At 44.8% G+C, this 21,017-nt stretch overlaps 1 protein-coding gene across 50 annotated transcripts in view; it reads right to left on the minus strand.

Annotated features, from left to right (window-relative positions):
* Window positions 1-21,017, minus strand: part of LOC104138520 (transcription factor 4) — a 231,608-nt gene that overhangs the window by 6,100 nt on the left and 204,491 nt on the right. For 34 of the 50 annotated variants that reach the window (XM_068924439.1, XM_068924438.1, XM_068924435.1 and 31 more), the window contains 4 exons: window positions 19,647-19,725; window positions 16,788-16,864; window positions 14,180-14,383; window positions 14-149 (listed from right to left, as the gene is read on the minus strand). In XM_068924439.1, coding sequence (XP_068780540.1) covers window positions 14-149; window positions 14,180-14,383; window positions 16,788-16,864; window positions 19,647-19,725 — 496 coding nt within the window. The remainder of the gene's footprint in view (window positions 1-13; window positions 150-14,179; window positions 14,384-16,787; window positions 16,865-19,646; window positions 19,726-21,017) is intronic. The other 16 variants (XM_068924460.1, XM_068924426.1, XM_068924454.1 and 13 more) reach the window with 2 other exon arrangements.

The raw sequence follows: 21,017 nt of genomic DNA on the forward strand, positions 1-21,017 counted from the left end.
GCCTGTTACTCACCCCTGTAGGGATCCTGGGGCGGGTTGAGGTCCGGGGAGGTGGCGGACTGGACGGGCAGCTGGGGGACCGGGACCTGGTTTGGCACGAGCGAGTGGCTGCTGCGCAGGCTGACGCCGTCCTCGCGGTGAGCGCCGACCTGCGGGAGAGAGGCAGCGGTGATGGCCGTCCGTCCCGGCTGGCGCGGGGGACGCGGCGAGCAGGGGACCCCGCGAGAGCAGCGCGGGCCCCGCCGCGGCTCCTTGCCCGCCGGTCTGCACTAGAGGGCGCAGACGGACCGCGGCGCTGCCAGCGCCCGCCAGCGCTGAGCGCTGGGGAAGATGCCGCGCCGCACGCTTAGTGACAAATATGGCAGAGGAGCTCAGGCAGGTAAAACGTCAAATTGTCTCCCAGGGTGCTGCAGTGGAGCGCGCTGATTCGTCCCCATCTGTCTTCTATCATGTCCGCCAACAGATCTGACAATTATCTTAATGCCCATATGCTTAATTGTGGGCTTCTCAATTCCCCCATTGCTATCGGAAATCCTGCAGGAATTTCAATTTGGCATTCGACTTTCATTTCGGGGGATAAGACTCTCAGGCCTGCCATTTTTTCTCCGTAATGCCGGCTAAGCCTCTGACAGTGGAAGCTACAGCAGTATGTGACACAGCCCCTACCCAGTGCAAACACAACAAAATGCCACCTGCCTTTCCAAAGCTCGAAGCCCCTTCCAAATTAGCGCTCGCTGGATTTCATTAACCACAGAGCTCCAAACCCGAAGGGGCACCAGCCCTGCCAACACCACGACTCCGGGTAATACACCAATAAAGGTTTTATTAAACACTCCAGTAATGCTGTCACCTCAGCTGACAGTGCGGACACAACGGAAAGACATCCGCCATTTCCACGTACATCGCTCCTAGACGCACTTTACGAATCGGGGTTGTTACTTCATTAAATAAAACAGACTGTGGAGAAGAGTTAAGCATCTGAAGAGCCAAACTGTCAGAAGTTGCGGTAGGCTTTGATATAAAAACATCTAGAGCGGATAGCACGGGAACCGCGAAGAGCTGCGCCTCGAGTTTCTGCGTTTAAGACACGACTCACTGACGATCAGCGCTGTGAGTGGTATATATATACAGCACGTCTGTATGTAAAATTTAGTGCTCGTTCTGGACTTTCTCAGGTGTACATTTCCCGTAACACTCAAGTAAAGCGTGTTTCCATAGACGATAAACTCAGCAGAGAACTGTAAATCTCTCTTTATTCTCCATAAGTATTATAAGTACTTGTGCAGATAAAAAGATTGAGGAATGTTTCTAATCAGACTTACAAGATAATATAGTATAATTGTTAACAGCAAGTCAAGACCGCAGTAAGAAAGATAAAAGGGAATCCTGCCAAAGGGAACTTGAGAAAATCTTTTACTACTAGACAAAATGCAAATAACCAAAAGCAAGTGTAAAATAGGAGAGACAAAAACTCTCTCCTTGTTGAGACACTATAATTTTAAAAACATGACATACTAAGAAAAGACTGGAATCAACATTATTTGGTTGTAAGAAAGAATAGCTCTTAAGAGAGATGTTTAGAGTTCTGCAGTTCTACTTCCTTAAATCTCAACGATTCAAATGATAAAACGTAATGAAAATCATGATGACATTTTTCTGAGAGGAAGTATTATTTAGCATCACCTACAAAAGAAAAAATATTAGTGAATCAGGCTTTCCTTCTGCACCCTCAGGGATGTTCAGCTCAACTGGATATGACCCTGAGCAACCTGATCTAACTTCGAAGCTGGATCTGACTTCAAAGCCGCCCCACTTTGAGCAGGGGTTGAGCAGGAGGTCCAGGTGACCTCCAGAAGTCCCTTCCGATCTAAATTTTTCTGAGACCTATGGAAGACGAAAACTCAAACTTTGAGGTAGATGAAGACAATAAAACATATGATACCACTTTGGGTCGGGAAACAATGACTACTCCTCAAGCAGAACTCCTGAGAGCAACTGGAAGTTCCAAAGGGACTTTGACAGACATAACATCTCACCTCGAGTCCTTCCTTTTTCCTGTGCGTCTCCCTGAGCTCCTTCCAGAACTAATGCAGAAGGACAGGCAGATCCCTCTGGAAGGGGACTGGGTACACCCCGTCTTGCTCCAGCTGTTTCAGGAGACGCCTACCACCTCCTGCAACTGCGCAGGGGGCTTGGGAGGCCAGCTAGCTCCACAGAGGGCTACAGAAGATGCCTCACATTCGGTGGCCCAGCTCGAAGATGGACAGCTTGGATATCCGGGTTATTTGGCCTGAGTTCGCATCGCTCTTATTTCATCTTACCCAAAAGCTGAGGTGGTAAAAACAACTGAAAGCTAGTAATTTTCGAGATTTTTAAACCGAAATGTTGAACTCAGATGCCAAAAAGATGATACTACTGACATAAAATTTTAACTACATTTTTAATATTGGTTCTAATAATAAAAACTTTCCTCTCACTTCTCTTCCTGACGTTTCTCAAGAGATCTGAAAGATAATCAATCACAACTGAATGATAACAACTACCGACCCATATTTCCTCTTCTACAACCTAAAACATTACAAATTATGTTTGTTGAGATTTGTAACTATCTTTTTTTTCCTGTAAAATGGCCAGTTTCAAGTTTGTTTAGTGAACAAGTATGTCCTATGACCATTCTTACACTACGGAAAGACCGGTTCCCATCCACTGTGGTTTATTTTGAGCAAGACGTTTTTTCCTCTCAGTGAGTGGGAGTAAGGGTTTCTGCTCAGATGCAATCAAACTTCAGGCTGGGGGACTTGCTTCACCCACAGTCCTGTGTGTGCTGCAGTGGAGACCGTTCTGCTCCAGACATGGAACCTTTCTAACTCTTCCTACAAAAATGCCATAATGCAACTGTCACTCCACAGCTTATTTTTCTAGGTAATTAATTTCTACAATTATGATCACTTGCAAGAAGATTCAGGCAGCAAAATCACTTAGTTTTATTGTTTGTGTGCATGTGTGTGTGTGTATGTGTGCTCACACATATGGTAAGATCAAACCTAGCATGTATACCAGGTCGTTCCATAAATGGAGGACACGTGAAGGTTGATTTCTTGGGGCTTTGTGTGTCTGCTACGACTCAGGTCTCGCCCTGTTTGAGGCCATATCGCAGCCCTGTCCTGTGGGGATATGCAAACAACGGCTATTAATGGTAAGTTTGGCTTCAGAGGTTGCCTTAAAATGGGCTGGTCATTTTCTTTTCTCTTATAAACATGATGGGCTGTTTTCACAAAACTACGAGGAGCTCAGTACCTTTAGGACCACCACCATGCTGCCAAGCTCAGCTGAAAATCCCCATGTGAGCTATCAGGTATTATGAGGGAGACACGGAGCCAGACAAGGCCCTGGTGTTAGTCTGATCTTCTCAAGAAGAAGACAACCTGGTTATTCTAAGCATTTATGTCAACAGACTGAAATTTCATTGCAGCAGTGGAAGAAGCAAAATTAAGCCGAACACACCCACGAGAAGCACTGCAGTCTCCTGGTGCTCAGTCTGATGAGCTGTATGCCAACACACCACCTGTCACTGCCGCGGTGAGGGGACCAAGGGCTACAACCTCCTCCACCAGGCCACCGCTACGCGCGACCACGCAAACATCCAGTGAGCCCAGAGCGAACCCCGGTACCATCAGCCCCACTTGGAAGGGCTGGGAAGCGCTTGCAAACGATAACAGAAGATACAAAAATGCCGTATTTTCTGCTCCTCCCTAACCAGCAAGCAGTGCCGACGTTTTGTCTATTATATAAACATCAGTTTTGCCTGGAGGTAGAGCAAAGATATGAATCATTCCCCCTAGCCCAGGAGTGTAGATCTATAAATAATACTTATCTTTAGAGATTCAAGCTCACTTTGAAGGTCTATTAATATTTTATTTATTTCCATCTCTTTAAACAGCCCCCCACTGCAACACTCAGCAGATCGGAGAGGAAAAAAACAACAAAACAACAACCCGCAGAACATGCACTGGAGGTACAGACGGGCCCTAAAGTTGAGGTGTGCTTCTCTGAGTTACCCCCTCTTTGAAATCATAATCTCCCACACACAGGTACAGGGGCAGGCACACATGTACATGCTCATATGCAATGTACCGTGCGCTTGAAATAATTCAGTCAAAGGAAAAAACCGTGAGAAGCCCTAATCTTGGGCTATTCTGGCTCTTAAAAGTTAAAGAAGCTTCTGGAAGGCAAAAAAAAAATACAGCTACTGAGTAGGATGATCCCACCGACAGGGAGCAAGTAATGATCAAGGTCAGTCCACGGGACTTTTTAGTGTAGGTCTCTTTGGAGGCGTTTCCATACTAGGTTGGCAGGCAGCATGAAAACCTGGCCAGTGTTCGAATTTGCATTTGCGTTAATCTTTTATGGCATTTTAAAAACTGTGGGAGTGGGAAGAAGGCTAGACCTTGTCTTCTCCTAACATTGCATTTTAGTTTGTACATACAGTAACAGGTATTCGGTATAAATGTGAGGCTTTTCAGGTTATGCTAATTTGTATGTATTTCAGATTATCTATATGTTATCTATATATTATATTTCAGATTATCTACCTATTCATCATGGATGGGAAGTTGTTTCAAAAAATTGCCTCAAAATTAATCCTCAAATATTCAGCATTTCATATGACAGATGCGTATCTGTAATTAATACAGACATACAAAAGACGCTAAGATTTTCAGAAGCATATTCCATAAGGAGCATGAAGCGGAGAACGACTGCATTTTGTGAAGTAACCAAACCTCTCAGAAGACCTACCCGTTCCACGGAAGCACGTGAAGGTACATGACACTTCTCCATTTCCATTTTAGCTCATTTACAGTAGAAAACCGTGCTGGCGTATGGTAAACTTGAATATTTCTACTTAGCAAATAGAGGGATATTTTAGTTCTTGTTAAAGGGATGAGGAATGGGAATGCGTCTGACGTTACCAATCATCACTCGCATCCTCAAATCAGAACGCGACAACGGAAAGGGTGTCTTAAAATCCATACTTGGCATTCGCAGCGCAGAGCGGCACACATCACCGGGCCATCGCACATGACGGGTGTTAAGCAGGCACCCGCTCGGTTTGAACCGGGTCCTCTTTAAATCTGATGACAAAATGCCCCCACTTCCATCCTGCAGCTACCAAGAGCGAGCAAAAATCCACTCATAGTTTCAGCCTGCTTCCAAGAAGTGTAAGGGGTTTTTCTTCCTTTTTGAAAAACTAACTATTCTGCTGTCTTTACGATCCTTTTCTCAAAAATGTCAAAATGTATAGCGCTTAGTCTGGCAGTTATTTAATTCTTATTATTTCCAAAGATAAATGCCTCCAGAGCGGGCTGCCAGCCTAAGCTACTCTTCAATTATTTCAAACACAAATGCGCGGTAAAGTTAGAATTTTTGAAAGTGGATGATGGGGCAGCCCCTGGAAATGGCACCTGACAGACTAACTTCACCTTTTTTTTTTTTTTTTACAGAATAATTGAAGTATTTTTCTGCAAAAGGACAGTTTCCCCAGCTCCCTGTTGTATACGTACAAATCGCCTCCTGAGCAGTAAAACACTTCTCTCCAAATACTCCTCTCAAAAAAGAAGCTGCCTAAACCAGCAGGTATTAGTGGGAAGCCAAACCCCAGGGAGCAGGACCCCAGGGAAAGGAGATCCCTTATCTGCACCGGATTGTCCGCTTGTGCGTGCCAGAGGGCACACAGGCCCTCATGTGAACGCAGGTAGATGAGGGAGATACTTGTTTTTTCAGTAAACATAAAGAGAAAAGTTGATGCGTCTGCACGGTAATTAGATACCGATTGACAAAGAAAACTGTTTTGGTGTCTTTGAATTGTGATCTCCCCATGAAATATCAATTATACCCGGCAGCCTCAAAGTGCTGCATTTAATTTTGGATCTTCTTGAATTATCTCTATATATCTTCGCCATGGCTATGAAGACAGAACCTATTATTCTCCAAAGCGAGAAAGCCCACTATCTGACCCAGAAGTGAATCTTGAGAAGTGGTAAGAAATGGCCATACAAATATTTCTTTTATTGCTCACAGATGGGCATTTGAAGTCCGTGAATTGTAAGGAGCAGACATAGGCTGTAAAAACCGGGGAAAGGTTTCCTATGAAGGTATGAGCGTTGCGCTCCTTCCCCTACATTTAACTCTTCTCATACTCAGAGGCAGCCTTCATACAAATCATTAACTTTCTAAACACAAAGATTAAAAAGGAAAAACTAACAACTACTGTCAAATGCTCTCTGGATAGCCATTTCCAGCTATGGTTAGGAAGAGATTATTCCTAACTTGCTAATATAAGGAACAAATGCAACAAGCAACATGCTTTGTACTTTTAAAAATGATGACCTTGTGTTATCCAATTAGATAAATAAAAACATGAGGCAGGAAAGTTGTAAGGTGATGCATGTTAACATGTGTTCAATATTGTCAAAATTTATAAGTCTGACAGAAAGCAGATTTGTGCAAAGCCCTTATAAACCTCTACTGCTATATTAAAAAGGGAACAGCACAGGGCACTTTGAAACAAATGGTCTCTCACTGTATGTGTGTATTATTCGTCCAAATTATTCACTCTTCTTTAACTGCACTGAAGTCTTTCATCTCCATGCTATACAATAATAGTTTCCATATGACCGGTGGCTCAGCTATAAATAAGATCAAAAGCAAAAGAAAGGATTTAATAAAAAAAAAAAAAGACATTAAGAGTGGCATTAAATCAGGAAAAAAGCAAAGTTCAATTTTTTTCCTACAGAAAAAAGTAGTGCTGAGTACTAAGCAGCTCTCCAAATATCTGAAGAAAAGGCATTTTGCGAGCCAGTTGTATGCAAAAGCCATTTAAATGCAGCTGAAAGTGGCAAAGCTGAACTTCAGTATTAAAAGAGAAGAAGGAACGAGAGAAAAAAAAAAGTGCCACGTCTTAAGCAGAGGCAGGGATGCTGGCTAAACAGCGGCTTTCAAGTCAGGAACCGTACGAGAGCGCGCCGCATGGCAGCGCTCCACGCGCTTCTCTGTGCGCTTTCTGTTCTGCTCTACGGGAGCAGGTTTGGGCAGTCCAGCGTTTCGGAGGCGATCACGGCATCACTCAGCTCTAGCGCACGAGCGCTGCAAAAGGAAGTTTTATTTGGCATTAAACGTTCACTCGATGCGAAGAGCCAACTTCCCAAACAAATTTTCTTCCAGTGCTGCAAAAATTACAAGGTTAATCTCTGTTCCCGGCTGGACAGACAGCTGTTAATAATCGGCGTTCGGCAGAGAGGAGGCGCGTTCCCTTTCTTCCGCCTCGCGCTAGCTACCCCAAGTGCCCGGCGCTTCAGAGATTCGGCGTGTTTCAGCTCTCCGCTGCTTTCAGGCTCATTTAGGTGCTGATCCTATGAATAGAGGCAGCGCGCGCGGCGGCGGCGTTCCCCTGCACGGACCCAGCGAGCCTTCGCTCGCTGCTCTGCTCTTCCACGCTTAAATGGCATTTCTTTCACGCTATGTGAGATAATGGAAGTATTTTAAGGGAAATCAACCAGTCGCGACCTATTATGGAGAGAAGTGGGTTGCCATGGCCGGCGAAGTGAAGTCAGTGAAATAATCCTTATGATTTCTTTCCAACAGAGATGATTATTCGTTTAAGTATTGCCTAAATCCGGCGATATAAAGGGTTCTAAAGTACAGGATTAGGAATATTAACTCTTCCTCATTTAGCTGCTCGTGAGGGACCGTGCTGCAAAGCAGTCGGCCAGCTTGGCCGTTTCATCCCGTTTTGGTACCGTACTCCGGACGAACGGCGATATCACCCCAAAGCTGACGGGGCTCCGAGCGCCCTCCGCCGCGTTCGTCCCCCCTTGTTCCCGAGCACCTGCTTGAACGGCGACCTCAGCTCCCCACCTCGACATCCAGACAGTTCCCCAAACAGCTTTTTAAACAAAAGCCAGCTGTTTCTCATCTGGACGGCAGGGCAACGCGACGCGGGGCAGCTCGGCGGGCCGCTGCCCGGAGCTGCCCCGCGCCGGCAGCGAGCAAGCCCCCGACTGAAACCTGGAAACCAAATACTACCGTTTTAACAACGTGCCTAATTAACTAGCTAAAGATGAATGAAGGCTTTGTGCGGGGACAATGTTTTCCAAAAGAGGTGTCATTTAAAGACTGGTCAATGGTTTCTCTCCTGGCCAAAATGAACTTTACAGCCTCAAAATCATTTAAAAACATGATACAGGCTGTAATTGCCTGGCATCAGGAATGTCAACCAATCAGGCAGAAAACGGTGCCATATAAAAATCTTACACTGGTGCTTGTTATGTTAGATTTCATCCCAGGAAGCTCATTTTGTCCAGTTTTTTTCTTTTCAATTTATATTATACCTGTTAACTAAAAACCACAGGCAAACAAAACAAACAACAGATGCAAAAGCTACAACTGCGATAAAAATTAAGAAGAGAAAAAGATAATAAGAAAGAATAGCAAAAGCCAAATTTTGTCTTTTAAATAATGCCAAGTTGCTTGACTCTTTTTGTTTATGTTTGAATGACATAACTGAATTACTTCATGAGCTGCTACTTTAATTCCTAGGGGTGGAAAATTCCATAAGTTAATTTAATGTGGATGTAAAAAAAATATACACGAACATGCTCTCTTCCTGTGGGCCCTCATGTGAAGCATGCAGACAAGCTGATGGACTTCTAAGCACTATCTTAAAAATAACGCTTACCAGTCTGTGTTTTATAATGATTTTGATCAATCCCTCCACGCACTGCTACAAAAGGAACATGTGTCTTCTAAGACTTCTGTGCAAAAGTTGGCATTCACATGCTGTTTTCGACAATTTAATTTAAAAAGTTACAATAAAATCCCCACAATCTACATAACCTCTGAAACAACAGGAACTACTGAAAGTCAGGAAATTCACAGTTAAAGCTGAAAACATAAGCTTAGCTCATGCCCTTGAGAGAGGGAGATGGGAAGGTACAACGAAATGACCCTAACCCTGAAGTTTCTATCTGGACATGCAACGTGTTAGCTTCTGTCCCAAAGGCCATTCCAGACACAGAAATATTATGAGCAGCTTTGAGAACAAAAGCTACATCATCCTTATTGCTAAGCCATTCCTGAATCTTCACAGCCAGCTCACAGAAGTTTCTTTATGGGTGTACAGGGTTGCTTTGCGTTTGCGCTACAAGTTCAGCATATGGAGGCTACCTACATTTTAATTATGATGTTTTCAGCCCAGCAAATACTTACGCATGTGCTTAAATTCAATGTCAGGAATAGTCCCAGTGGGACTACGCTTGGTAATAAAGTTAAGCGCACATGTGCTTGGGAGAATCGAGGTCTTGGGGTGGGAAACTCGAGCCTGTGGCTCCCCGATTTGGTCAGAGCCTTGTGCCCTTCCTCCAGCCTGGCCGGTCACCACGGGAAGCGGACCGGGCCGAGGAGATCGCCCCGCGCCGGAGGCCGGGATGCGGGTGCCCGAGCCTGTCCCCAGGGAGCAGTCCTGCCACTTCCAACGCGGAGGAGACGCGCACAGGGGAGCTGAGGTTTGTTCCAGACTTCCACTGCTCAACCCATTTGTTGCTAAGCTGGCATCAAATATACCATATTTGTAAATGGTGGGAATTAATGTGCATTGGTTTGCTAATATCGAAGGAGAAATTAGAAACAAGGGCATCAGCAAATTCCAGGGGCCTGCTAAAAACCAGTAAACGCTGAAGTGCTCTCCTTATTGGGCCATTAATAGAAGAGTGACAACGTAAAACAAGAAGCCCCTTATAAGAAAGCTTGCTATAGAAAACAGCTCATGCAGTGAATAAAATTTTGCTCTTGGCTACACAGCTGTAAATCTGGACTAATTCCACCCAAATCAGAGAACTTAATTCACATTTTCGGCAGAGCAGCGACGAGCGGCATCTGACCCATCTTTGTGTTATTTTCGTCTGGGGAAAAAAAAAGTTGCACATCTGTTGTGTAACAGCGAGCGGTGGCGAACAGTCCACACGGCAGAGCTGCGGGAAAGCGGCCCCGGCTCCGGCCCCGCTCTCGAGCGTCTCCGGCGTGCTCGGCGGCCCAAGGCAGCGCGCGAAGGTGTACCGTGGGCACGGAGACTTCCACCAGCACATTCTGTACAAGTTTCCGGTCCATACCTCCCACTGCTACTTTATTTACTGCAGCTGGCCAAAGTTTTATAGCCTGTTTCATGTATTAAAATTCAAATGTGGAAAACATTACCAGTATCCTCCTTGATTTTTTTTTTTTTTCAATTTTTTTTTTCCCCCCTTCAACTTCCTTTTCAGCGTGGAATGTATCAAACGGTCAAAGGCTAACTTAAGACTGACTCTACTCAAAAACTATTTCCTTTGTTCTTATGTTTTTACTTCAAAATTCATACCAGTTTTCCAAAAGAAATTATCAGGCCTGACTCTTTCACACAAGTTACAGTTTCAGACAGTGAGTAATGCTGTTTGGGAACTTAGCAGGCTCTGTTTTTTTCAGAGAAATGTGCCCGTCTTGTTTTCAGAAGTAGCAAGGCTCTCAAAGAAGCATATCTTCAATTTGAATCCTCCTGCTCCATTAACTTTGATCGACTATATCCCTTTTTTACAGACTCCAGAAGAGAAGTAAACAGGAGCCGGTCTTCAAAACAAAAGCGATAAGACTCTATCGCTCTGCATTTCCAAATCAAAACAGGAGAACTTCTGAAAAAACAAGTGCCTAACTATTCTTAAAAATATGAACGCATTTTTTAGAGGCATGATATGATCGCTTTAATTTTTCATTGTTGCTGGGTTTTTGTTTAAATCTAACTTCACCTACATCTGGTATTTAAGCGAGGAGCACATATTTTTGGAACAAACCGTCTCTGAAGTGATGCCCTGGGTGCATGTTGCATCAGTTTAACATATGCAAAGCGAACAAAGCTACAAAAATTAAACTCTTTTCTCTTGATTGAGAGCAGATATGCAGAAAGAGTTGTAAGTCACAGATCTGGCTTTTAATAAAGCCAGATTTCTTCATTAAAAGCAGTATTGTTTAAACACTGGAGGAAAAAATAGCTTTGTACAAACTAAAATCTTAGATTATATGTATCCCAAGTGTATTTAACATATTACCTGAGGCCAAGCTAAATTACAATCTAGAATTTCCTTTTGTGAATTCTCAGCAACTGCCACAGAGAGCAAAACAATGTCTGGTTCATGCTAATTTTATTGGGGAAGGGGAGAGGAGACGGATTTAACTGAGCTGCTGAAAAAGCATCTTTCTACCTCTCAGAGCCCTCTTGCCAGACCATTTTCAGTTAACGCTTAGCATTTTTTTTGAATCTACAAATGACACAAGCCCATTTGTGGCTTTTAATGATATTTCACCCATGACAGAGTCACTTTTATTAACATTTAATTTAATGAGGAGCAGAGCCTGTCACAAAGCTGCCTCAGTTAAAAAAACAAAAAACAAAAAACAACCTTATGCTAGTTTCTCAGGTACTTAATTTCAACAGCTAATACTACGTTTTAATAACTTGTAGCAACAGGAACTATTTCATTCTTAGCCAGTTTACAAACTACGGGCAAATATTTAGCTTATGACACTGAACGTGGACAAGTCTGAAAAAGACATCTGTTTGGTCAAGAAGATCCGGGTGAGAATATTTGACAGTCAAACCTTTCCTCACCGGGAGAGAGCTAGAGACAGATGGGATATTCAAATTCCCACAGGCGACGGCAGGCCTCCGTTGTTGAGGCCTTGGCCGGTGGCAAGCGCTCAAGGTTAGAAATCGCAAGTCGACCTTGCCAGAAGCTGGGGATGTCGGGAGGCTGCACGGCGGCGGTGCCAGCACCCGCGTGCCGGGCATCTCGGGAAAGTCCTCCCGGCGCCGGGCGGCAAAGCGGGACGAGATGCCTGGGAACGCCTTTGAGCATTGCACAAGAGCCCGGGAATTGCCACGCTGAATAAAAGTCGTGGTCTCAATGATGCTAGGAGGCTCATTATTTTCTAATCACCTAGCCGAGTATCACGACAGCGCCCAGCACTGGGGCATCCCAAGTGTGTGCAGCAGACCGGAGGAGGAGGCAATTATGAAATAATTGGCCACTAGAAGAAGCTCCTTCCTTCCCCCAGCAGTTGCCTCACACTCGGGCATCAAAGTTTTTCTTTTTTTTTTTTCCTTTCCCCTTGTGAAAAAAGGAGGAATCTTGTCTGAATCCTGTCAAGCAAAACTCTAAATGTTTGCATTTTCCATATGATGCCTAATCCTATTTGGAATGCTTCTGAACATTTGGCCTTGATTACATCTTGGAGCAATGAACTTCACAGGTCATTGTGTGTTGAATAAAAAGTATTTCTTTTTGTCAGGTTCACTGAATGTCCCCTTGTTCTTTAATTATAAGGAAGGATGAATAGGAGAGCTAGATTTACCTTTTCTATGCTATCTATTATTCTACGTACCTCTATTATGTCTCCTCTTATTCATCTCCTTTCTAAACAACACCACCACAATCTGTTCAATCTCTCTTCACAGGAAAATCTTTCCATGCTTGCCATCATCTTTGGTGCTTGCCGCTGAATTCCTTCCAATTTTACTAAACTTTTTGGAGATAGGAAAACCAAAACAACACGGAGCTCCAGGTAAGGATAAATACATACACATACATATATACACGCACACACACACATACACGTACATATATATGGAATACACTGATTGGCATTCCATCAGTTTTGGTGTCCTTTCTCATGTTCTTTTTCAATTCAAAGGGCTTCTTTTTTTGTTTTGTTTTGGGTTTTTCTTAATGATTCTTGCGCACTGAAGAGAAATTTCTATGCGACTCTCTAGCAGAGGCACATGCTTTCTTCCTGAATTGTTTGGAGCCCAATATGTATATGGTTAATTGAAATTCTTTCTTCTAATCTGCACTGCCTTGCCCTTAGACTGTGGGATGAGAAGGGGATCAAGCCTAGTCCTCCTACAACGCCACATGGCAGTGAACTGGCCGCGGATCTGTCATGTCCCTTTCTCTTTCCACGTATTTTCCTCCAGTCTTAATTAACCTAAATAGTTTGAACCATCTGAAAATACTGCCAGATAACTCATTGTTCCCTTTTTCCATTCCACATATGAGTAAGCAACGTTATTCCTAGAATTACATTTTAAAGCATCAGAATTACCGCCCTTTAATCACGCTGAAAACCGAACATCTAATCCCACTCTGCACATATGTACCTTCACTTTCTCATCTAGAACTGCCGTTTCTCCCTTCGCGTAGGGCAGCTACTTTTCCATTAACTTCTTCTGAGGGGCTTTGTTTAAGACTTCTATAGATACAAATGCCTTTCATTAGCCGCGTCCCCTTCACTTATTGTTTCGCCAACATATTTAAGAGATTAATAGATGGGAGAGACAGGATTTTCCTTTGCAAGAAAGAAAGTAACTGCGAAATACTTCCTTTCCAAAGTGCACGGCGTTTGTTATGAAGACACGAACAGTGTGTATGTGTATATATATATATGCATATATATACAGCACGGCAAAACCTGAAATTCCAACAGCGAACTGCAGGCCTGATGCCTCCCGTCACGGGGCCGTGCTGCCGCGAGGCACGACTCACCCCGGCCGTCGCGAGGGCCTGGGAGCTCGACGGGGCGGGCGAGCGCCAGGTCGCGGCGAGGGCTCCTCGGCGCTACACGCGGGTCATCTAGCCCCGGCGTTAGCGCGCGCGCGGCTCTCACTCTGAACCACCTTCTCCCCGCCCCCTCCCGAAATTTGAGCCTACGCTGAAAATCAGCGCAGGGTTAGCGGCCGTTTCTGAAACCCTGACCAGGCCTGCGGTCCAGAACGGTGTGTTTAAGACTAAAAAGCGCACCCCGATTCACCCCCCCCCCACCCCCCACCCCAGTGGGATGCCCCTCTGCCGAAACCTTCGTTACGGCCGCGAGGAGAAGCGCCCCCGAACTCGCGCCGGGGGGCAGCGGGCGCCAAACGCGGCCGGAGGCGAGAGCGGCGGAGTCCGGGGGCCGACGACGGGCGCTGGCGGCGGCGGCGGCGGGGGGGGAAGAGAGGCGAGGCCGAAGGGGGCAACGTCGCCCTCTCGGCCGCCGCGAACCCTGCGGCGACGGCCCGGCGGGCGCCGAGCCCGGCCGCTCCCGCTGAAGCCGCAGCGCTTACCATGAGCGAGTGCCGATTGGCCGAGAGCAGGCCGGTGCCGTAGCCGGAGCCGAGACCTCCCATCGCTCCATTGTGCGCCGGCCCTATTAATCCGTGCATGTCGCCATGGCTGCCGGGCATGGCGGTGGACGGCCCCACGGCGTGGTTCCGCAGCACATGAATAGCGTCGTCCAGCCGCTCCAAGCGGTCCTCAATCCGGCTTTGCTGTTTTGTTTGGGGGGAAACAAATCAAGAGAGGCGTCAGCAAACGCGAAGGGGCCATTTCGCCTGCGGGCACACAACACACACGGATTAAGGTACGCCACGGAAGGGCGCCGCCGCCGCGGGCGCCAGGGTGCGTGCCGGGGCCGGGCCGCCTGTGACTGAGCACCACCGTTCCTCCTCTCTCATCCCCTTTGTGACCAGAGCGGGTGTTTTTTTCCTTGCCCCTCAGGGAAACGTTTTAAGATAGCGTTCAGGGGGCACGGGAGAGCGTGGTTAACACAAGTACGGCTTTGATTTTCATGGGCAAAACAGGTTCAATGATTCCTCATGAACATAATCATTACAGTACATAATGTTGCCCTCTACGTCTTGGAAAAGTTTTAGCGGTACTTAAAAAAATAAAAATAAAAATAAAAATAATAAAAAAAAAAGGAGAAGAAGTAAAGAAACAAATATACCACCAATTTTCATCAGTCTCTGATAGGGATTTTCCTCCCCCCATCTAATCACACACAAAGAGAAGAAGAGAAACTACCGGGCCGTATAGTCCATCGCCACACTGTGGTTTCTTTTGTCCCTATGGATATGCACCCTCAAACCACTTTCAAGGTATCACTGGTAAAAGCAGTAATAAATACACTTCCTTAACTTAACAACTCACGGCCCGTAAGCCACGTGGAAGCAATTACGAAGCAGAGAGGTCCTGGCCTGGCGGGGCGGCAGCCCTTCTCCTAAGCTCCCCGCTCTGTTCTGATGCAAATCGCTTCTCTCCAAAACCAAAATGAGCCCTCCACTGCTCCCCGTAGGACGAGAGGGCGCTACCCAGGCTACTTCTGCGATTATCCTATAGATATATATAGCACTAGGGATGACTTTCAAGAAACCTGATCGCTGCTTTACTGAGTTACTTCCTCCCAATATCATATTTCTGCTAAGCCAAAAAAGCCCAGAGTCATGTTGTTGGCAAGGCTAGGAAGAAGAGCAGCAACGGACTGAGAAGAAATCGTAACCTCTACCTAGGTCTTTATGCTGCCTTTCACCCAAGGAACCCAAAGCACTATGTACAAGAAAGCATCGGTATCTGCATTTTATAGATGCTGGAAATTATTAGCTGAAGGAGTCGTGGCCTGAGCAGGAAGGACGGGGCAGAGCAGGTCGCCTCTGCCCTCACCCTGTCCTCGCTCTCTACCCACTGCTGCCCTCAGCAATGCCTCGCTCAAGCCACGTGCCCCACGGGCAACCCGACGTTTTGGCTCCTCGCTAAGATACGAAAGGGGAGAACAAAACAGGGCCGCCCCGAACCACCGGGGAACTTCAGCTGCAAAAAGCACTACTCATAACTTGTGGATCACTTAAGCACATCTCTTAATAAACCCACCGCTCTCCAAAAGCCAAACAACAACAACAAAAAAAACCTCCACAAGGCAGGAAACCCAGAAATTATCACAGTCAATCATGAGCAGGACATCCTTAGTTGGGCTGAAAAACTAGCCCATACTAATTCCTTACTCAGGCAAAATCCTAACAAAAGTCAACAGGATTTTTGCATCACTCTCTAGTAGGTGGGCTAAACACTGCGCTCTCAAGAATTACCTGTTTTCCTTCTTTTTTAATATTAAGAAACTTTTAGACTTTAGCACTATTTATTTTACACCTAACAATGCACCAGGTGTTTTACACCGATTACGGAAAACTCCTAGACTTACAATTGAGACAAACAACAAACTGAGAAGACTGAGACAGTGGATACTGGATTCCTTAAAATTGTGTCTGTTTGTCCTAGCAAGCCAGACCTAATGTGCTTTTGGCCAACTCCAGCTCTTACTGAATCTTTCCATTAAAAAAGATAACAAATCTTATTAATATCCCTTTAATCCTCCTCTGTCATGCTAGCATTTATTCCTCTCTCAGTCCCTGACAATTTGCCCGGCAAGTTTACCCCGTAGTGTTTTCACACATGCCAGAGACAACTCCAAATCATCGCTGACATGTCTACTGCACTCGCTCGCTGAGTAAACAGAGCTGACTGACAATGCACACGCTCCGTCCTGCTTGACAGCAACCAGGGCTTCTTATTCATATTTTCTCTTCAATATATTCCATCTGCCTGTCTGTTCATCATTCCCTCTTTCTGTATCTATTATTCCCCTTTTTACTGCATTTCAACGCTGCATCTCTGTCGTGTGACCAAGCGGTAGATCCTGGCCGGCAGCAGCAGCTCGAACCGTTATCATGCACGCTAGAGTACGGGGCACCCATGATACCGACTTAGAGGTGGCAAAATCAAGTCCGAGGGCATAGCAGTCACTAACGAAATGAAAACCTGTGTGAGAAGAATGGATGAGAAATGGAAAGAACAGCAAGTAAAATACTGAGGCAGAGGAGGTCACTAATCAAAACATACCAAAGAGTGTAAGGGACCTTCATAATTGGGAGATGATGACGCTTGACCTCCATTTCTAGACCAAACAGCTGTGCCTGCTAATAGTAAAATTGGAATTACCATTAGAACTATGCAAACAAAAATGTCTTTCAAACTTTTTGGACAGTTTTGTAGACATGTAAATGCCGTATTCCAGATAGACTATAGAGCAGACATATGGAGAACTTCCAAAATACACATGGATGAAAAAAAGGTATTTTGTAGCAAAGCACGTAGATGCAGGCCACAAAGTTCCCCCAGGCTGCTGCTCGGCATAGAGGATTTCATTGATTCAGCAGCTGTACCTGCGAGAGGCTCCAGCAGAAGGAAATGTCTCACTGGTAAAGAGAAGGAGCACTTTCCAGCAGTGCCGAGAGAGGACCGCGAGACTGCTACGCCAGTCCAGCACATACTATCCTGACTTTGCTTCAAGACATATTCAGTGCCACTGATCACGTCATTCTGTCACCAAATTTACAAAATCTTAAAAAAGAAATAAGTAAAAACACTACACAAAACATTCAGTTATACTCTGATAAGGTTTGCGTTCTCTTAGGGGAGGTTATTTTCAAAGGGTCTAACAGAAAAAAAATCTAGTTCATAGCCACTGCTCCAAACCTGCTTCTGCTGCGGGAATAAAAGGTCTCTTGGTCTTCAGCAATATTTTCTAATGAAAAAATTTGCCCTTGTGAAAGAGGCAAAGCAAACACGGGGAAAGACATCTTTTCGAGTATTTTCCCAACAGCTCATATTTATAGTACAATGATGAGATAATTTACAGTGCTCTTTCTTTTAAATAAATGATCTTCTGAACGATCGTATGAAACAAGGTTAAGAATTTGAGATGGAAATATTAGGATTTTAATCTTAACGTCTAAATTGAGTGGCATTTGCTCGGACTGAGATAGGCCAGGGTGGAACTCATGGCAGTTTTTTTTAGGCTCGCTCTCTGATTTTTTTTCTCATTAAAGTCAAAATTATGTTAATGCTAATTAAAACGTAAATCTTCTCTTTTCTGGTCCCCATGGATCTTTTATTTGAGATTTTGTGACAGCACTGAATGGAGCAATGAAGAGCAATCTTTACTTTTGAAATAATTTTTAACTAGCCCTTGATATCCTTGAGGGAAAAGTGCCTTGCATGCTAAACACTTCTAGTTGTTCTTTAAATGCATTTACATTCCTTATTTTTATTTATTTTGACACTTGGCTCTTTCTATTTATCCAGTAAAACTTGTAGAAAGTAATGCAGCCCAAATTACTTAGCACAATATTTCTCTCTTCAGCTCGTATCCTTTTATTGGAAACAATGACAGTGCCTCACTAAGAGAAATGTAGCTCATGGTGCCAGGGTGTTGCTTAAGCTCAAGGATTGATTTCTGACCAAATATAAGGGTAGAGTGTCATTCTCTGCAGGGTGGGAATCCCTTCCTCTGTGGCATGGCCAGGCAGTCCCCCGGCTCCAGGTCCCCTGCTAGGTACGACTCCGGAGGAGGTGCAGATGTTTGTTGAATTCTTTTAACCACAACCGTTAGATGCTTCTTCATGGCAAGGTGACCGTGCGGGACATAAGCGTGGTGGCCCTTCCTCCTGGACCTCTTCCCACAGAGGCTGGGCAATGTTCTAGTTCTCCCTTCTCCTTCCTGATCATTTTCATATGCTGCCAGCTAGCACAAGCTGCACTCCTACCAAGCCTTCCAAAAAGATCTCATCGCTTTAAGTCTATTATTATGTTTATGTCTCTAAGGTTGTGGTACCTTTTTAAAAGCTCAGGAGCACAGGAGCTCTCTCCACCTCAGTTGTACTACTCTCCTCTTTAAGAAAACGAGGGGTGGATCCCGCCTCTTTCACGAATTAACGGCACTGCCCTACAGGAACATAACCTCGGCTGCCTTTTCAGATTTCCAAGTGAGTTTAATGGGATCCAGGGACTCTCAGGCAAAGAAGAGGAGACCACAGGATGTCTGGTTACGTTATGAAGTAGACCTAGTCTTAAAGAGGGGAGAGAAAGTTGACAGGCCATCTCCAAGAAGTTAACGCATGCTGCGTGGGTTGGTTATGCAGGGAGGAGAAGCTTAATGCTCTAGGTGGAAAATCTCAAGGGTTAAGAAATCTGAATTAAATTCAGATAAACTTTCAAAATACTTGATGCTCATGAGAACTACCCTGGGCCTCTAGATCTTTTCAGTTTAGGCTTTTATGAGTACCATTGGGTTTAGTTAAAATATGCAATTATTAAAAACAAAGTATGTAATAAATTAATTAGATTCACGGGGTCTCAGTTTGTCCAGAGACACATTTTTTGGATCCAATTCTAACAGGCCTTTGCCTGAGCCTCTGAGAGAGAATGGGGGAAACGTCCAAGGACATGTACTCGCCACAGGAGCCTTGCAGCGAGGCTGCCGCAAAAGCGCTTGGTGACAACGTTCGCCCAGAGGCTATCACCTAGGAATGGGGACGCGGTCGGGGCTCCCGCACGTCCTGCCACTCTGTGGGGCCCAGCCGCACAAAGTGGAAATCATCTGCCAGAAGATCCTGAGGGGACTACAGGAAGCCGCAATAAGGATGCATAAAAACACTGCTTTTCAGCAGTAAATGCATCCACCTGAGAGGTGTAACAACCTTCTCTCTGCATTGGCCAAAATATAGCTTTTAGAAAATATCTCTGCTCATCTCTGTGAGAACAATCAGCCACCTGCATGTGTTTTACAGCAATAAGGAAATAGCCTGATGCTACTGGCTGGATGCTCATCTCACACCCAGTACTGTAGGAGTTCATTTAAGCATCTCCTACCAAAAATACGTTGAAATGTTCAGTAAAATAGAATTGTAACAACAATACCTGAGAGAGAAGGGGGAGAACCAACAGGAGTTGAAGGATTTGATGAAAAGCTGTTGTTGGTGTGATCTGGAGAATAGATCTTTAAAAGATGATAAAGAATTAATCTAAAGCCATCACAAACTGATGCAGAAAGAAATATGGAATTCTTATGCATTCAGTTCATTTAAATGAAAGCAGGACAGGTTAAAAAGCCTCTTATTTAAATATTAATATTTTTATAAAGACAACACGGTATTAGATGTAGGAAGCTAGACAACAGAATCCTTTTAACTGAGACATCTCGATGGAAACAGACACTAGCCAATTAAGTGATGGTTTCGGATTGGCACACGGATATGCTACAGCACATAGACACATTTTTACTTTGTAGCCCGCTTTACGAATGAGCGTCATTGAACAAAGCCTTAGAGCGCTTCTCAAAACTGTTTTTTTGTTACGCTGAGATCCCTTAACGGCCAAAATAAAGCAAAGGGAACGGAGAACGTCACCCTGGCACAGCGGGTGGCTGGTGGCAGTGCACACCGACGATGTGCCTGCTCATGGGGCGAACAAGCCCAGCTGTGCCACGTAGATGGGCGACAAGCGACCCACCGTGCAACGCCAGCGCTGCGCGGCGCGTGCCGCGAGCCCGCGTCTCCGTCCATCGGCCGTGCTGTCTGTCAGGGCACCACTTAAAAGTGGATTCTGTACTGTATCAGTTATTTCAGGCAAACTATAGTCTTACTTTTCATCTTTTTTTAATGAAGCATCAGAAGAATATGCAAAAAAATTGACTCTCATGAGAACTCAATGGAACCCACTCTGCCCAGAAAATAACTATAGTGGTCCTTATTAAAAGCCAGTCTCTGCCAGCAATTACCTCAAGGATAGCTGAGATGCACAGTATTTCCCTCCACTGTAAGCTGGAAAACTGCTGTACCCCAGTTACCCAGGAAAGGTAAGAGATGGTAACTACTGACTTTTTAACAGCAACCACAATAACTGAATAGGTGGCAACTATCATGAAAAATATAACATCTGAAGGCAAAGGAAATTCAGAATGAATCCTGTTTGCAGATCGCTCAGCAGCACGAAAATAATCCTGCTGTTGATTTTGATTCAAACCTCCCTCATCTTAGTAAATGAAGTGTGTGAGAGACTGAAAGACATAGCTCATTGTCACTCAGTGAATGTGAACAGGCTAAGATTTCCATTCTTTTCCTTTCTACTCTGTCATAAAATTAAGTCTAAAACTCTTTAAAGTATCATTTTGCACTGATTGTTAAATATTTTTTATATTGGCAGTAACTCAAAACAGATGACCTCTGAGATCAGATCTCTCCTGTATGCTGCTCATCTTCTTAAATTCCAGACGTCCAATTCTGATTAAAG

The sequence above is a fragment of the Struthio camelus genome, chromosome W, assembly GCF_040807025.1.
Source record: "Struthio camelus isolate bStrCam1 chromosome W, bStrCam1.hap1, whole genome shotgun sequence".
Classification (NCBI taxonomy): Eukaryota; Metazoa; Chordata; class Aves; order Struthioniformes; family Struthionidae; genus Struthio; species Struthio camelus.